This window comes from Brassica oleracea, chromosome C7 (genome assembly GCF_000695525.1).
Source record: "Brassica oleracea var. oleracea cultivar TO1000 chromosome C7, BOL, whole genome shotgun sequence".
NCBI lineage: Eukaryota > Viridiplantae > Streptophyta > Magnoliopsida > Brassicales > Brassicaceae > Brassica > Brassica oleracea.
In genome coordinates this window covers 34,651,207-34,665,816 of record NC_027754.1, presented here as the reverse complement: position 1 = coordinate 34,665,816, position 14,610 = coordinate 34,651,207, and the positions used below count along the sequence as shown (strand labels likewise).

General features: G+C 36.3%; 3 protein-coding genes across 8 annotated transcripts; all 3 read left to right on the top strand.

Annotated features, from left to right (window-relative positions):
* Window positions 1-2,044: 2,044 nt before the first annotated feature.
* Window positions 2,045-3,592, top strand: LOC106301997 (pantoate--beta-alanine ligase; the record flags this gene model as incomplete). The annotated part of the gene is given in 4 exon segments (XM_013738501.1): window positions 2,045-2,633; window positions 2,703-2,816; window positions 2,905-3,036; window positions 3,181-3,592. Coding segments are annotated over 4 exon segments (957 nt in total). The 3' UTR covers window positions 3,304-3,592.
* A 360-nt stretch (window positions 3,593-3,952) lies between these two features.
* LOC106302232 lies at window positions 3,953-6,741 on the top strand. Of its 6 annotated transcripts, none has more exons than XM_013738767.1 (7): window positions 3,953-4,203; window positions 4,498-4,680; window positions 4,805-5,085; window positions 5,229-5,437; window positions 5,828-5,956; window positions 6,057-6,298; window positions 6,390-6,741. In XM_013738767.1, exons 2-7 carry the CDS (start codon window positions 4,568-4,570, stop codon window positions 6,556-6,558), a joined length of 1,143 nt encoding a protein of 380 aa, XP_013594221.1. In that variant the 5' UTR covers window positions 3,953-4,203; window positions 4,498-4,567; the 3' UTR covers window positions 6,559-6,741. The 6 variants fall into 6 exon arrangements, with proteins under 6 accessions (XP_013594221.1, XP_013594219.1, XP_013594220.1 ...); XM_013738765.1 differs by having other exon boundaries at window positions 4,784-5,085; window positions 6,390-6,739; XM_013738766.1 differs by having other exon boundaries at window positions 4,805-5,089; window positions 5,221-5,437; window positions 6,390-6,738.
* Window positions 6,742-9,170: 2,429 nt separating this feature from the next.
* On the top strand, window positions 9,171-11,172 carry LOC106304461 (cyclin-dependent kinase inhibitor 3). The gene is made up of 3 exons (XM_013740868.1): window positions 9,171-9,630; window positions 10,618-10,812; window positions 10,878-11,172. The coding sequence occupies exons 1-3, from the start codon at window positions 9,272-9,274 to the stop codon at window positions 10,945-10,947; spliced, it is 624 nt and encodes a 207-aa protein (XP_013596322.1). The 5' UTR covers window positions 9,171-9,271; the 3' UTR covers window positions 10,948-11,172.
* The last annotated feature ends 3,438 nt before the right edge of the window (window positions 11,173-14,610 follow it).

The window sequence follows — 14,610 nt, the reverse complement described above, 5'->3', positions numbered from 1 at the left end:
AACAACAACCACAGTTAATTACACAACAACTAAATTTAAATACACAACAACTTATTCACAGTTAGCATTCATTACACATCAAATCATGTTTATTTAACTCGAACAATTTTTAAACTTTAACCAACAAACACAACAATGAATGATAAAGCAAATTCAAGTACGAGTTATACTCTAGCTAGTTCAGATCATTTAAAGCTCTACTCAACCTACTTCAGTTCTAGTTAACGTCTAGCTACGAAGCAACCAAAACGCGTAGTTCTAGTTCAGTTAAGATAGAGTCTAACCTTTGGTGGTTATTCGAAGCAAAGCTTCTCCAGGTCAGCTACTTGCACCGTGAGGTTATAAACCTCCGCAGTGAGGCGATCAACCTGCCGAGTGAGCCCTTTAGCCTGTGCCTGCACATGGAAACAACAATGAAAATGTCTTATTCACATAATAAGTAATTAAAAAAAATATGTAGAGAAAAATGTGACACAAAAAAAAATTTGTTTACTAACCTCTAGTGTCTCAATCTTGTTTTTCAGACTCGGTACGAACTTCATCACCTCCTCAGCCTCTTCCAGACGCTTAGTCAAGCTTTCGATCTGCTCCTGGACACCAATCACCCAAGGCTGACGATAGTGAAACCCATCAGCCTTGTTTAGAACCAAAAAAATTTCAGAATACGTATGTTTATAAACATAATGAATGAAAATGTTCTTCAGAGTCTTACCTCGTAGTTGGCGCAGGTGAAGAAACGCTTCCCAGGAAGAGTGTCGTACTCCTGCTTCACTCGAACCTCGTCGATGATTCTCCCACCACAGGAACACCTTCTCGGAATCCCGTATTCTGAATCGCAAGTGTATGAAAGCATGTTGATGTAGTCCTTTTGCCTCTTTGAATGCTTTCTTTCTTCTGAGGGATCCATCTGTAAAACAAATCGAATTTATTTTAGAACATTAAAATCCAAACAATATAATAAACGACCCCTATATCGAACCCTCTTGAGGATTTACAATTATTAAACGAAACCCCCGAATCAATTTAGAACCCTAACTCGAAATCCCTCTATCGATTTGAAATCTCAGAGAAACGAACCCTAAATGAAACGACCATGACGATTTACAGCAATTATTCGAAACCCAGATATCGATTTACATCCCAAACTCGAAAGCCCCAAATTGATTTGAAATCCGAGAAAATGGTTTCGAGTTTCGACCACAAAATCGACCCAATTCAACCCTCAATCTACTCGATACTCACCTGAGCAAGTGGAGAAGACACTCCGTCGTCGATTAGAACGAGAAAACCTCCGGGAGACGGCGTCGCACGAGAAATCGCCTCTCACAATGAAACCCTAGCTTTTTGGTTGAAAAGAGCAAATGAGTCGATACACGGGGAAGCCCAACTTTCCTCCTCCTCTACGCGCTTTCGTTCAACAAATCAACACACGACGCGTGGCTTGAACCCGCTTCATACGATATCACTCGTAAGGCCCGGTTCATCAAAACGAACCCATTTTTTATTATCTTTTATTCATCGGCCCCTTAGAACTCGAGCCCATGAACCTCACTAAAACCCCTACTGCTTAGGTCTTAGATGCAAAAGCTGGCTTGATAGCTTTAAACTTCTTGGTTCATAGAACCTATTACTGTGGATTTAAACTTCAATGATTAGGCATAATACCGCAATTTAATGAGTTAATTCCATGTGCTAACTAATTTTACAGGATTAAACCAAATTCAAAACATAGCACAGGTTCGTTAATTTAAATTAGTTCGAGTACGAATCCAAAGAACCAGTTATAGTCAACTTAAGCTTGGTTCAATGTTGAAATCTATCGAACCGGTTGAAAGTTGAAAGCTATCAAACCAGGATACGTTTTTCGTCAAACCGGAATACTTGGTTTTGTGTTCTTCTTGGTTCAGAGAGCCTATACCGAAAAGCCATATCGAAAAGAAAAAAAAAATCCATTTTTTTATCTGCTTGGGAACAGCGACACAACACCTTAAACAGACATCGTGTTCTGTCCGAAATCTCCCCCAAATCCGTCACTTCAGCAAAGAATGGAAACCAGAGAACCAGAGGTCATCAGAGACAAAGAAGCGATGAGAAGATGGTCAAGAGGCATGAGATCTCAAGGGAAGACCATCGGTTTGGTCCCCACAATGGGCTTCCTCCACGACGGCCATTTGTCCCTCGTCCGTCAATCCCTTACACTCTCCGACGTCACCGTCGTCTCAATCTACGTCAACCCAGGCCAGTTCTCCCCCACCGAGGATCTCTCCACTTACCCTTCCGATTTCTCCGGCGACCTCGCAAAACTCGCCGCCGTTTCCTCCTCCGGTTCTGTAATCGCCGTGTTCAACCCGAAAAACCTCTACGACTACGACGGCGGGAGGAATAAGAAGACAATCAGCGGCGGCGGAAGAGGTGGAGGAGGGAAGGTGGTGAGCTGTGTGGAGGAAGGTGGGTTAGGGCACGAGACGTGGGTTAGAGTAGAGAGGTTGGAGAAAGGTTTGTGTGGGAAGAGCAGGCCTGTCTTCTTCAGAGGTGTAGCCACTATTGTTACTAAGCTTTTCAATATCGTTGAGCCTGACGTTGCTATGTTTGGCAAAAAGGATTATCAGCAGTGGCGGCTTATCAAGAGAATGGTGAGAGTCTTACAAGAATACTTGTGAGATTTGACTTGTTTCAGATTTAATGTCTCTCTTCTTATACAGGTTCGAGATCTTGATTTTGGGATTGAGATAGTTGGATCGGATATAGCTAGAGAGAAGGATGGGCTTGCTATGAGTTCTAGGAATGTTCATCTTTCAGCTGAAGATAGGCAAAGGGTATATAGTTAACACATCCCATGTTTTTTTCTTTCAAGCATCACACTAGTTTGTATGCTTTACATTGCTTGTTGTTATGGTATGGCAGGCGTTGTCTATAAGTAGGTCACTGGCCATGGCTAAAGCTTCTGCAGAACAAGGGCAAACCAGTTGTAAAGAGCTTAAGAATATGATCATTTCAGAGCTTGTTGGAGCTGCAGGAAGAATCGACTATGTCGAGGTAAGCATCATATCATGAAGGAACATACATTTAGCTGGACCAGCGAAATTTATTGGAAGTGGAACAATCTCGTGTGAATAAAAAAAAAAACTCTCTACAGATACTATTCAGTGTTTAAGGAATGATTTTGTGTACAACATGCAGATTGTTGATCAAGAAACTCTTCAAGGAGTAGAAGATATAAAGAGTGGAGTAGTGGTTTGTGTTGCTGCCTGGTTTGGGACGGTTAGGCTCATAGACAACATTGAGATCAATGTCACTGTCTAGTTCCCACTTTCCGCATCCATCTCTGGTTCGTTGAAAGGAGCTTCTAAGCTTTGTTGAATGTGATTGACAATTATGCATCTCAAGCCTTGGGAGAATCAACATAAACTAGCAGCTTTACAATATTTGTCCGAAAGAGACAGAGGTTGCAAAGACAAACGACATATGACTCGTAATGTCTATCCATTGTAACCTCCTTTTTAAACTCAAACCTCAAGTGTCGGAGTTTTGATTTTGTTATTCTCCTAATACAGAGTTTCATTTTATACTAAACAAGTTGTTCACGCTTTCACATTTTAATCTAAAACGTTAACCATGTTTACCCAATGAATCCCACATTGTATGAAACTTGCCGATGCCAATCACTTTGTCAAGCTCCTTGTAGAAAAAAACAAGAGGACAAGAAAAGGCCCAATGGAAAAAAATGAAAGCCCAAAAAAAATTGGGTTAGATCCACCCGAGGGTGGAGAGCCTTAACCGGATGTGTTCAGGACCCGAAGGTCAATCCCGTCTCTGTCAGAGGAGATGCCAACCATCTCTCCTTTCTACGAACACGTTTAATTATCCTATAATCGACAGATATATACCCAAAGAAAAACGACTTAGTAACCGATGTGGGACGAAATATAAGTACAGCTCAGCGTTTCAGTTGAGAATTAAAAAATAATGGGGTGAGAGAGGCTCAAACTCTCGACCTCAGGATTACTCAGACAGCTATGAGACCTACGCGCTAGCCAACTGCGCCACCACCCCTGTTGTTTACTTCCATCAGAAACAGCCTTGAAGTACGATGAGACCAAAACTCTTCTGAGGTACGCGCAACGCCCAATCTTCTCTGCTTCTTTCTCAATTCGTCCGTGCGCTATATCCTTCTCCTCTGCTCTTGGTTCTTGCGAGTTTCAGGTCTGTTCGCTAGTTCACACTGTAGCTAATTTGAGTTTTACTGTCTCTCCCCGAAGCTGACTATTTGACTCTTCAATCTCATTGTAGATTAGCCTCCTTAATGAAATGTAATTTGTGTTTCTTCGGATTGTATTCTATATGTTATCTGACACTGACACTGACACTGGATATTCAAAACCTCCTCAAACTGAATGTCTTAGATACAAAACTTTGTCTTTTCTTAGCCTAAAAGCCTTGTTGCAATTCTTGTTTCTGAAATTATGATGTACTTAGTTTTTTCTCCTTGTGATGTAGAGATTGGAGTGTGGGATGATCTCCTTGCGAGATTAAGCATGTATTTGTCGTGAGTTCTAAGGTTTTACCAATGGTTGGACATGCTGTATCTCCATCATTATGCATTCATCTGCGTATGCCTGAGGTTCACTTTAGTAAAAGAAGCTGTATATCCAAAACTCCTCATGTGAAGATTGCTCAAAGGTTTGATTCTCGTTCTCATTTCTATCAGCTATCTACAAAGCTACTCTGTTGTTGTTATTAGCAGCCATATGAAAGTTTTAAAAAAGTCAATGCCTTTTTGTAGGAAGCATTTTGGGAGTTGCAGCATCACTTGTAGACCATCAGGGGAAGCTCGCAAACGTTCTGTTTCTACCTCCTTGAATCTTGGAGCTTATCTGTCTCGTGGAGAGTCTTCTTGCAAGTGTACTTGCTTGGCATCTTTGGCGGAGTTTGATGCTGTCGCTGGTTCCGGTTGGGTCCCTGCCGGTGATCAACTTCTCCTTATGGCCAGTGTTTTCCTTACATATATGGCTGGAGTGATTCCTCTTCAAAACTCTGCTTACTCTTCCACAAAGAATCCAGATGTTGAAACTTCAGAATCTTCTGGTAGGTATGTTTTAAATGAGAGGGATGTCTTTAATCCATTTCACTTTACCGTGTCAGTGTAGCTGTATACTATCATCAATACAGCAAATTGTTGTGTATTCACACAGCCCCTTTGTTATATACTCTTCGCTTTAGGGACATAGATTCTGAGAGTGATTTGAAGTCTGTATGGGATGTGGTGAAAGGAAAGCTTTTAGATTCTTTAGACGCCATCAAACGTGAGAGTACACTTGGAAGCAGAGTCCTAAAAGCCAAACCACCCCAAGGGAAGCCCCCGCTGAGCTTGTATGCGATATCCGAAGGGCCACGGCTGTACTTGCTCTGGTCATGTTTTCAGAAACTTGAAGAAGAGGTCTGCGTGTACCTGATTTCTTCAGTAATTCAGTTTGAGCATATTTGATTTTTAAGAGGTTCCAGTGATTTATAGTTAAGGGGCATAGAATATTGTGTATCAACAAAGCAGCATGTCCACTTTGAGTCAAGTAATTGCATCCTTGTCCGTGTTCTAGCATAGAAGATACCAGTTAATGTCAAAATATTGAAACGCACAAACCTGCTATAACAAAAAATATTTTAGGTGAGATGATTTGAATCAAACTGCCTTTGGCAGGAACTTACTGATTCATTTAATTGTTTACTCCTTCGCTAGTAGCAACATCTGTTAATTTCTCACCTTGGTAACGTCGGAGACGCTAGTTTGATTCTACATACCTTGTCATCACCTATTGTATTTGCTCTGCAGACAAATAAGATCGCTAACACAACCAGTTCGGATGAGTGGATGGTTAGTTTTACTGATATTGTCCGCGAAGCATATCAAGGAGCATGCACGGCTTGGCTAAAAAGGGAACTGTGTGTGGGAAACACTGAGGTAAGTGGATATCAAACTATATATATATTATTTTGTTCCTTTCATTATTTGAAAACCAGAATTGAAATGAACTTCATACTCTATCCCATGATGTGTGCAGGCGATTACTCCTTTGCTGATCAAAATGCTAAATGACAAGGACGCTATCTTAGCTAAAATAAGAAAATCAGGCAAGGAGGAACTGTTTGCAGACTTCTTATATTTTCACAGATTTGGATCTTCCAGGAAAGCTTCTTGCTACGACCTCAGCTTGTTTCGCACTCACGGAGTTGCCATTTTGGAAGACTTGATGATAACTTTAGCAGTTAAACGAACAAAGGAGCTTAAGGCTCTATCGGGATGGTAAAGCCTCTCTCTCTTTCTTTTACCTCGATCACATGACTGGCAGTACATAGAGATTTTACATGAGAAAGTGTTTGATGTCTGTGTACAGGAGGTACTACTTCAGTCTGTTTCTGGAGTTATCAGACATTGGAATGCCAATCATCAGAGTGGTGCTGGATAAAGTGAGTAGAGTCATATCCTTCTTTCTTGTCACCTTGATCGGTAGATCAGTTGGACTCATCTTCACCGGCATTAGACAATCTCTCCGGTGGAAGTGAAATCTTATAACTGAGAATTGTATTTATTTTTTCTTACCGTCGACCTCATTTTTTGGTGCCCTTTTGATGATTCATGTTTAGGAAGAGATAAGCAGATGAAATATTCTATGAACTTCCAGTTTGGCATTGACTCAATTATTTCAACAACATTACCATTGTCCCTGGTGCTTCTGTCTCTAAAAAATAGTGTATTCTTGTGCAATTCAGAAAAATATGTTCGTTCATGAAAACTCTGACCATTGTCATCAGTAATCCCTTAAAAGTTAATCACAAATTGTCATCAGTAATCCCTTAAAGTTAATTACAAATTTGATGTCTTAACTCCTAAATTTAGATGTGATTTATTTACCTGATACCATACTATAAAAGAAAGAAAGGGAAAATCATCGTCTAGATTAGAGGACCTAGAGTTAGCCAGCTAAACTTTGGGAATACATTACAACTTCGTGTTTGACATTGCATGTGATTGTAAATGAAAGTTAAGTAATTATGGTGTTAAGTTAAATGCCTCGAGAGGGGGTTAGTCTAATATAGTGACCTATGATGTACTAAGGTTCATAATGCTTATTGGTCTTTGGTCCTGTATATTAAATGAGAAGTCAATTAAATGATTTTTGTTTAGGTGTCAATCATAGATAGAAAATTTAAGAAAAATTGTTATAACTTGATTGGTTGAGAGATTTTCAGTTTTCAATTATTTTAATTTGATTTAAAATAAAAGTTAAGTCTACAACTAATTAATACTATCACTTGGCAAATAATCTAAATGATATTACAAATAATAATTTATGGTAATTACTAATTATTAAAATTATAGAAAGTGTAATAATGTTTGATTAATTTCTTTTGTATCTATATACAACATAAAATAATTAATAGAACAAAATTTATCGAAATCAATATAATGATTTCATATTTTTTAATACAAAACACTATATTCGCATAGTATTATAATAAGTATTAATCAATGTCTTACAAAGTCACAATGTCCATATATGTCTTATAAGTCATTTATAAAAATATTAAAACATTTATAAAATTATTTATCATGGCTTACAAAATTATTTTATCATAATTTTAAATTATTTATAAGAATTTATAAAATATTTATGAAAAATATAAGTCTGCCTATATATTAAACGAAAAGTCACTTAAGTGACTTGGACTTACATGTCGATCATTTGTGTAGTCTTAAGAAAATTGTTATAATTTTCTTGGTCGATAATTTTTAATTTTATTTATTTTAGTTTAGATTGGACGGTTAATTAGTAGAACACAATTTATAGAAATTGATACAATGATTTCATATTCATATTAAAATATAATCATATCTTTTGTAATTATTCATCTCTTATAATGCCCATATATGCTTTATAAATAATTAGGTTTTGAAGATTGACTGAATTATATTGAACGGAACATGTGAGAACTTTGATTAAAAATTATCTTGCATTTAAATAAATTAAAAAAAGTGAATAAGGTAATGCTATGATTGAAAAGAATTATAAGATGGATTTTTGGTTTATTGATTATATAATATGTATTACTATTTAGAGAGAAAAATAAATATTTGGCATAAAATATGTAAAAATTTAGGAAAACATTAGCAAAAAATTAATAAAAAATGAAATAATAAAAAATTTAGAATAGTTTGAAGAAGATGTATAATATATGTAAGAGAAGTAAATATGATATTTACATATATAATTTCATAAACATTTGTTATTACTAAACATTTATCAATTATTTTTACATTAAATTTATGAAAACTTTACCAAACTCTATACATAATATGTATATTTTTATACAATATTTATATCCGCGAATTCTCGGGCAACCGCCTAGTACTTCATTCATTGTGTAGTCAATAGTATCTTCACTCTTGCTAAATTTAGATTAATATTTTATACGATCCCAACCTAATATTTTATCTTGAGGGAAATTTGCTCCTATAACCATAAAAAAAAACATAAACCTACTATCTAACTAAAAACATCATCTATTTACTTATTTTTATTTCTATCTCTCTCTAACCTCTTGCTAAAAATCTAATTACCTTTTTTTTTTGTTATTTGACAAATAAGCCCTTATTTATTACTTCTTCTTTTTTTGTCATGTATATTTTCTTCTTTTTTAAACATATTAAAGTTTCAAAATATTAGTGTATATTTTCAGTTTTGTGAAATGTTCAATGATTTTCACCTGAAAAACATGGTGAACAGCTAACAGAAAGTATATGTCAAAACATATGCAAAACTGTGAGAACACAAACAAATTTAGTAAACCATTTTTATCAATTTTATTATATGTTATTGTAGTGCTATTATACAATATGATAGCATAGATAAGTTTGTGTCAAAAATTGATATTTAAAAAATATATATATATATATGTTTTTGAACAACAATAACAAAAAACTTAAAATGCTATCTAACAAATTACAGGCGAAAAAGTAGTACAAATGAGAATAGTAATACAAGGTCTCGAATAATAATAATGATGAATTTGTGGGGTCTCAATTTAATTAATACAAAATAAAAAGGGTTCACCTTTTTTTCTCATTTTCTCTACACTTAACCCCACAAAACTCGAAAACCATTTCCCATTTTCTTTTTCTCGCCTCGCTTCCCTCCTCGAAGCTTTTTCCCTCTCATTCTCTCTTTCCCGCTCTCGAGCTAAGCTTCCCCCTCTCGCCCGAAATCAAGCTCCCAAAATGGGCAAATACATGAAGAAATCGAAGATTACCAACAACGACACGGAACCCACCGAGCCGACTTCTCTGGGAGTTCGCACCAGGGCCGCTAAAACCCTAGCTTTGAAGCGGCTCAATTCCTCCGCCTCTGATTCCGCTTTAGCCGGAGACTCTTCTCGCTACCTTCAGCTCCGCAGCCGCCGCCTCGAGAAACCAATGGCTTTAACCGAGCCGAAACAGCCGCCGAGAATTAAGGAGTCTGGCTCGAAGGGTCGGGTTAGCTCCGGTTCGGGCTCGGTTCATGTAGACGGAGATGATTGGTTCGGAAAGTCTGATGCTTTTTGCGGAGAGAACAGTCCTGATTCTGAATCGAGACAAAGGTTCGTCCTTTTGTGCCCTAGCTTACCAATTCGATGAAACCCACTTTCGTTCTTTTGTTTGTCTTATTAAAAATGTTAGTTTTGAGCTTAGATTAAGACACGAGTTCGTGTTTTGTGTCGTAGCTTCTTTTGCCCAAACTGTGAAGAGCGTTAGGCTTCTCTGAAACTTTCGTTGTTTGCTCAAATCAATTTTTTTTTTAATTATTATTATTGGGATGAAAATAGCTTACAGTACAACTAGAAATAAATGTTTTTTTTTTCTTTCTTCTGATGTACTGCTGTTGTTATTACTGCTCACTCTGATCTCTTTTGGCGTTAGATTAGATATTTCAGAGTTATTGTTTGTCTGTCTCATGTGTACCACGTTGCAGAGGTTATCAATGTTAACAAAAGCTCTTTTCTTTGTGTATATATATGTATCATTTTATATTAACTACTTCGGTTCAGCTTATGATCCTTTTTGTGCATATTAGTTTGAGTCCTCTCCTGCTAATGATTCTGGAAGTGATATGTATTAGGGTTTAGGAATAGAGCTCTGGGATTTGGTCCTTTTGGACATTCACTATAATTATTTTAACATATGGTTTTTTCGTTTTTTTTTACTAAAGGGGGTTGTCGTGTAATTGTCAGTAGCTTTTAATATGTAAGATCATATGAAAAAATGGAGACTTTCTTCATAAGTGTAGTGCAAGTACTGTAGTGTGGCGTCATGTTCATGGGACCTAGTGGGGTTTTTGCAAACTTGGGGAATACTTTTGTAGGATTCTCTGTTTTTTTGGGCAACTTCTCTCGGTAGAGGACAATGTGTGTTTTCCTTCTCTTTGTTATTTATTGCATAGCGTATCAGATGGGACCATATACTCTCATAAAGTCTAGCTTTTGTTTTTTACTTAAATCAAGTTTCTCTTTTTCTCTGGATGTTCAGTTTTGGTTCAGTTTTTGATTGAGTGTCTTTGTGTTGATAATTGTTTATTGATTTTTCTTCAGCACAAGGGAGAGCACGCCTTGTAACTTTGCTGAGGATCTGGAGATCATTGTTACACCAGGGTCTAGCACAAAGTCGATGCGTACAGCAACCAGAGATTGCATAAGGGACGGAGATAGCTCTGTCCCATCAACTAGTGAACTAGAGGAGTTCTTTGCCTATGCAGAGCAGCAACAGCAGAGGCTGTTCATGGACAAGTAAGGATTTTTTTTTTTGGTGCATTACAATAGGATGAACACTAATGTGTTTCAAAAATCGTCAGGTACAACTTCGACATCGTGAATGATGTGCCCCTCGCTGGACGCTACGAGTGGGTACAAGTCAGTCCATGAAGTGCAAAGGAAGCAAGCTCCAGTTACATGGTGTGGAAGTAGAATGTGGTGAATTTAACAGACTAACCGAACATCAAAATCCTTTTAAAAAAGGAGTGTAATCTTAAGTAATAATGCGGTTAGAAAACAAGTTGGTAAAAGTAGATTAGAGACCTGAACCTCACACCATTTGTACTAATCTCTTTTGGTGATTTTAGATGCTTAGTGAATTTGTTTGCTTCTCTCTTTCTGTTAAGTCTTTTCTGTCATGTTTGTTTATTCAAAGCTATCTGCATATTGTGATGATGATTGATGTGGACGTGTGTAAACATGTTCAAGCTTGGCATGTAGTGAGAAAATGATGTAGATGTACACTTTAAATGGGTTCACGTGTGAACTTGGTAGCTGAGTCCTTACTCTTGAAATCTGAAATATATTACTCTTGGTTCAACTACACACAAAATGGTCCCTCCTCTTGACATAATTCCCATGATTTACAGCACGTGAATGTGTATGGGGTGTGAATAATTAGTGGTATAGCATTGGTCATTACTCATTAGTGTTAATTATTATTCCAATTGTAATGTAATTGTAATGTGCATGGGTGTGAATAATCTGAGATATTGCTTGTCCCGATGCTTGAAATAAACACCCTAATTATTACAACAGAGTTTAATCAGACAGGGACAAAAAGATGAGACAACAAAATATATTACAGTGTTCATTGATAAGATCTCTGTTGTTTTAACTTTTTTATCGTCTCTCGAAAATTGGCCAGCCCCATGTGATGGAACTGTAAAATTTTATCTCGAAACCAATCATTGTTCTTTGTTTTCTCTAATCAGTGAAGTGAATAAAAAAGTGAAAGGGATTGAAAGTGAATCCATTAAACGTTAACAATACGTACGTACATACCTGCATAGATACAGACACACGTATGGTGATGTATACATATACACACGGGGTGTTGTTAGATCACGGGCTCGCTGACTAATACGAATCATGTTTTGGGACATTTAGATTCGCTTCGGTCATATCTTTAACCAATGCACACTTGGGGGTATCTGTGTTCAGTTTATTCAATGTTTTGTTTGAACCTTTTGGTACTATTTGCTAGAAAATGCCAAAAAGATGTTAGCACTCACTACGAAAGCCTTTTTGTCTTTTCGTTTGTTTTCTTCTCACACTCCCCTTGCTCTCTGTGGTTTCATCCTTCTGATTATCCCATAGGCCTTAGCTCATAGGCATGTTAATGTGAGCCAAGGACTGAGGGCCGCCCATGAGGAAAGCAAACATTTCTTGGCTTAACATTCAAAATTTAAATAATTAATATGCATAGATAACCAAACTTCTAAACTGCCAAAATTGTATAAATTAAACATGATCGTCGTCAGTGTTAAAAAAAAACATGATCGTCGCTGCTTTTAATTTCATGATGATCGGTCTCTTTTTTTTTTTGCTAAATTGTAAGTATCATTTCAACAATTAACGATTGAAGTCTATAAGATGTGATAAGCAAACTATATAACCTCTAAAACTTACTTCCACAGTAAAAAGGTTAAAAAAAACATAGAAGCAGAATCAATCGAACTTGAAACTGTTCTACTTTGGAATAAACATGACATCATACAAACTTGTAATAGCCGGATCGGTCTTCGCCACACTAAAAGTAATATATGATATAATTAGCTGAATAAGACAATCTCCACATATTACTGTTCACATCTCTATATTTGGTGCAACATATCATTTGTATCATATGATTTGTATCCTTTTATTCTGTTAATCGGTTGGCATTCTTAAAAATATATTTTCATCTTTTATGATATCCTAAATAATTTTATCCAATATTTTTTCGTAAAACATTTTCTGGATTTTAATGAAGTAGCTTTACACAAAAAAAAATCTGTGTTTTTGTAACTTTATAAGTGATGAGATTTATCTGTTGTTGTTGACAATTTTGTGCTATTAAATTAGACCCCAACCTTGCTACTAATTCCTTTAAAACCAAGTTTATGGGATGCTTGCATATGCAGTTTTTTCCAAATGTAATTTTTTTAAGTAGCACTTTCCAGTTATCAAATTTGTTGGTTTTAGAAAATAGCTCGTATGTAATTCAAACTTGCCAATTCTAATTGGACTACACCGAGCTATAAAATATAGGTCATAAATTTAAACTCCTACTGGGTTGGGTTCTTTTCTAGCTGAAAGAATAAGGCCAAGTCCAACTGAGATGTGTAAGGATCACTTCAATCTATTTTTTACAAAAATATAAAAACAAATGATGTGATGCATACTTGCATAGGATGCTTGATTGTATGGTTAGCTCACAAAAATATAGAAAATTGATACGAGAGGAGACCAAACAACAATAATGACAATCAAAGCGTTAAATGTACGAAGCGCGTGCAAGGAGACATATGATGCGTTGATAAAGGATCTCCTTTCGTTCCATGTCTACCGTGTCCTTTTGTTTTATCCTTCTACCCCTTTACTTATTGTCTTTCACAAGTTGACCCTCTACATTTTCTTTTCCTTTTTTTTCTGTTTCCAATTACTGTATATGTTTTCAGTTTTCTTTTATTATATGATTTTTTGAGTTTCTTTTCAAATTTCCATAATCGCCGGGAGGATACAATTATTCCCATCATTTCAGTTTTTCAAATTGGTTGAAAGATTTTTGTTTAACTTATATGAAAAAAGTTGAAAACATGTTTTTCAATGTTAGCACTAAAATTTCTTGAGAACAGCAAACCGACTTATATAACATAAAAATTCAATATTTATAAGCAATATGAACTCACTACGAAAAACACTGATTGTTACCCATGCTTAACTTTTGTTTATACAATTTAACATTTGATATAGAAAATTAGATAGTTTATATTGGTTAGAACACGGCACCGAGAGTTTGTGTGCATTTAGCCATTCACAAGTAGTACTTGCATAGCATAGCATGTTAGTGAAAAGATGACGCCACAGTTGAGTAATGCAGAAGATAAATCAAAAGACAAAATAGATACAAATAACTAACTATGTTTTTATTAGAATCTCTTTAAAACAATCTTTACAAGACCTTATTTATTCAGCTTTACTCGTCTAGTGTTAACACCCTAACACACGACACTGAAAGATTTCTAATCTACCCAAACTTGTCTTTCTGTCGTCAGTATTTTAGCAACTGCTTCAGCACAACCCAAGAACACCCTTAAAGGATTTTCACCATTTCTCTATAATAATAGTCAGTGTCTTATGGAATACACACGACTCCATAACTATTTTATAGTGATTTCCACGTTCCTTAAACCCTAGCCGCCAAGAAACATGGATAGACAACTTCCATATCAATAAGCACACTTTCATTTTTTTTTAAATGCACTTATTCCTTAAGACATAAACTTGTTCCCCAAGTTTATCTTTTGTCTTTTTCTCCACGGTATAAACTTGCTCCTCGAGTTTATTTCACACTAGCTCAGCATCTTGCGTCCACATGGTCTCTACCATTCCGCATGCCTCCTGGTTCACTCTTTGACATACACTGCCTCAGAAACTAATTCAACGACTACATTAAGACATAAAACTCAGTTTATCCTTCTCCATCTCAGCATATCTTGCATCCACATGGTAACCCACCACTTCACATGCCTTATGTAGTAACGACTAATGCATCTTGCATCAGTGACT

Coding starts and splice junctions, on each gene's coding strand:
- LOC106302232 (XM_013738763.1), top strand. CDS start 4,568: ATGGTTGGACATGCTGTATCTCCATCATTATGCATTCATCTGCGTATG. Junction 5,090..5,220: donor ACTTCAGAATCTTCTGGTAG/GTATGTTTTAAA, acceptor TCTTCGCTTTAG/GGACATAGATTCTGAGAGTG. Junction 6,299..6,389: donor CTTAAGGCTCTATCGGGATG/GTAAAGCCTCTC, acceptor GTCTGTGTACAG/GAGGTACTACTTCAGTCTGT.
- LOC106304461 (XM_013740868.1), top strand. CDS start 9,272: ATGGGCAAATACATGAAGAAATCGAAGATTACCAACAACGACACGGAA. Junction 9,631..10,617: donor GATTCTGAATCGAGACAAAG/GTTCGTCCTTTT, acceptor ATTTTTCTTCAG/CACAAGGGAGAGCACGCCTT. Junction 10,813..10,877: donor CAGAGGCTGTTCATGGACAA/GTAAGGATTTTT, acceptor AAAAATCGTCAG/GTACAACTTCGACATCGTGA.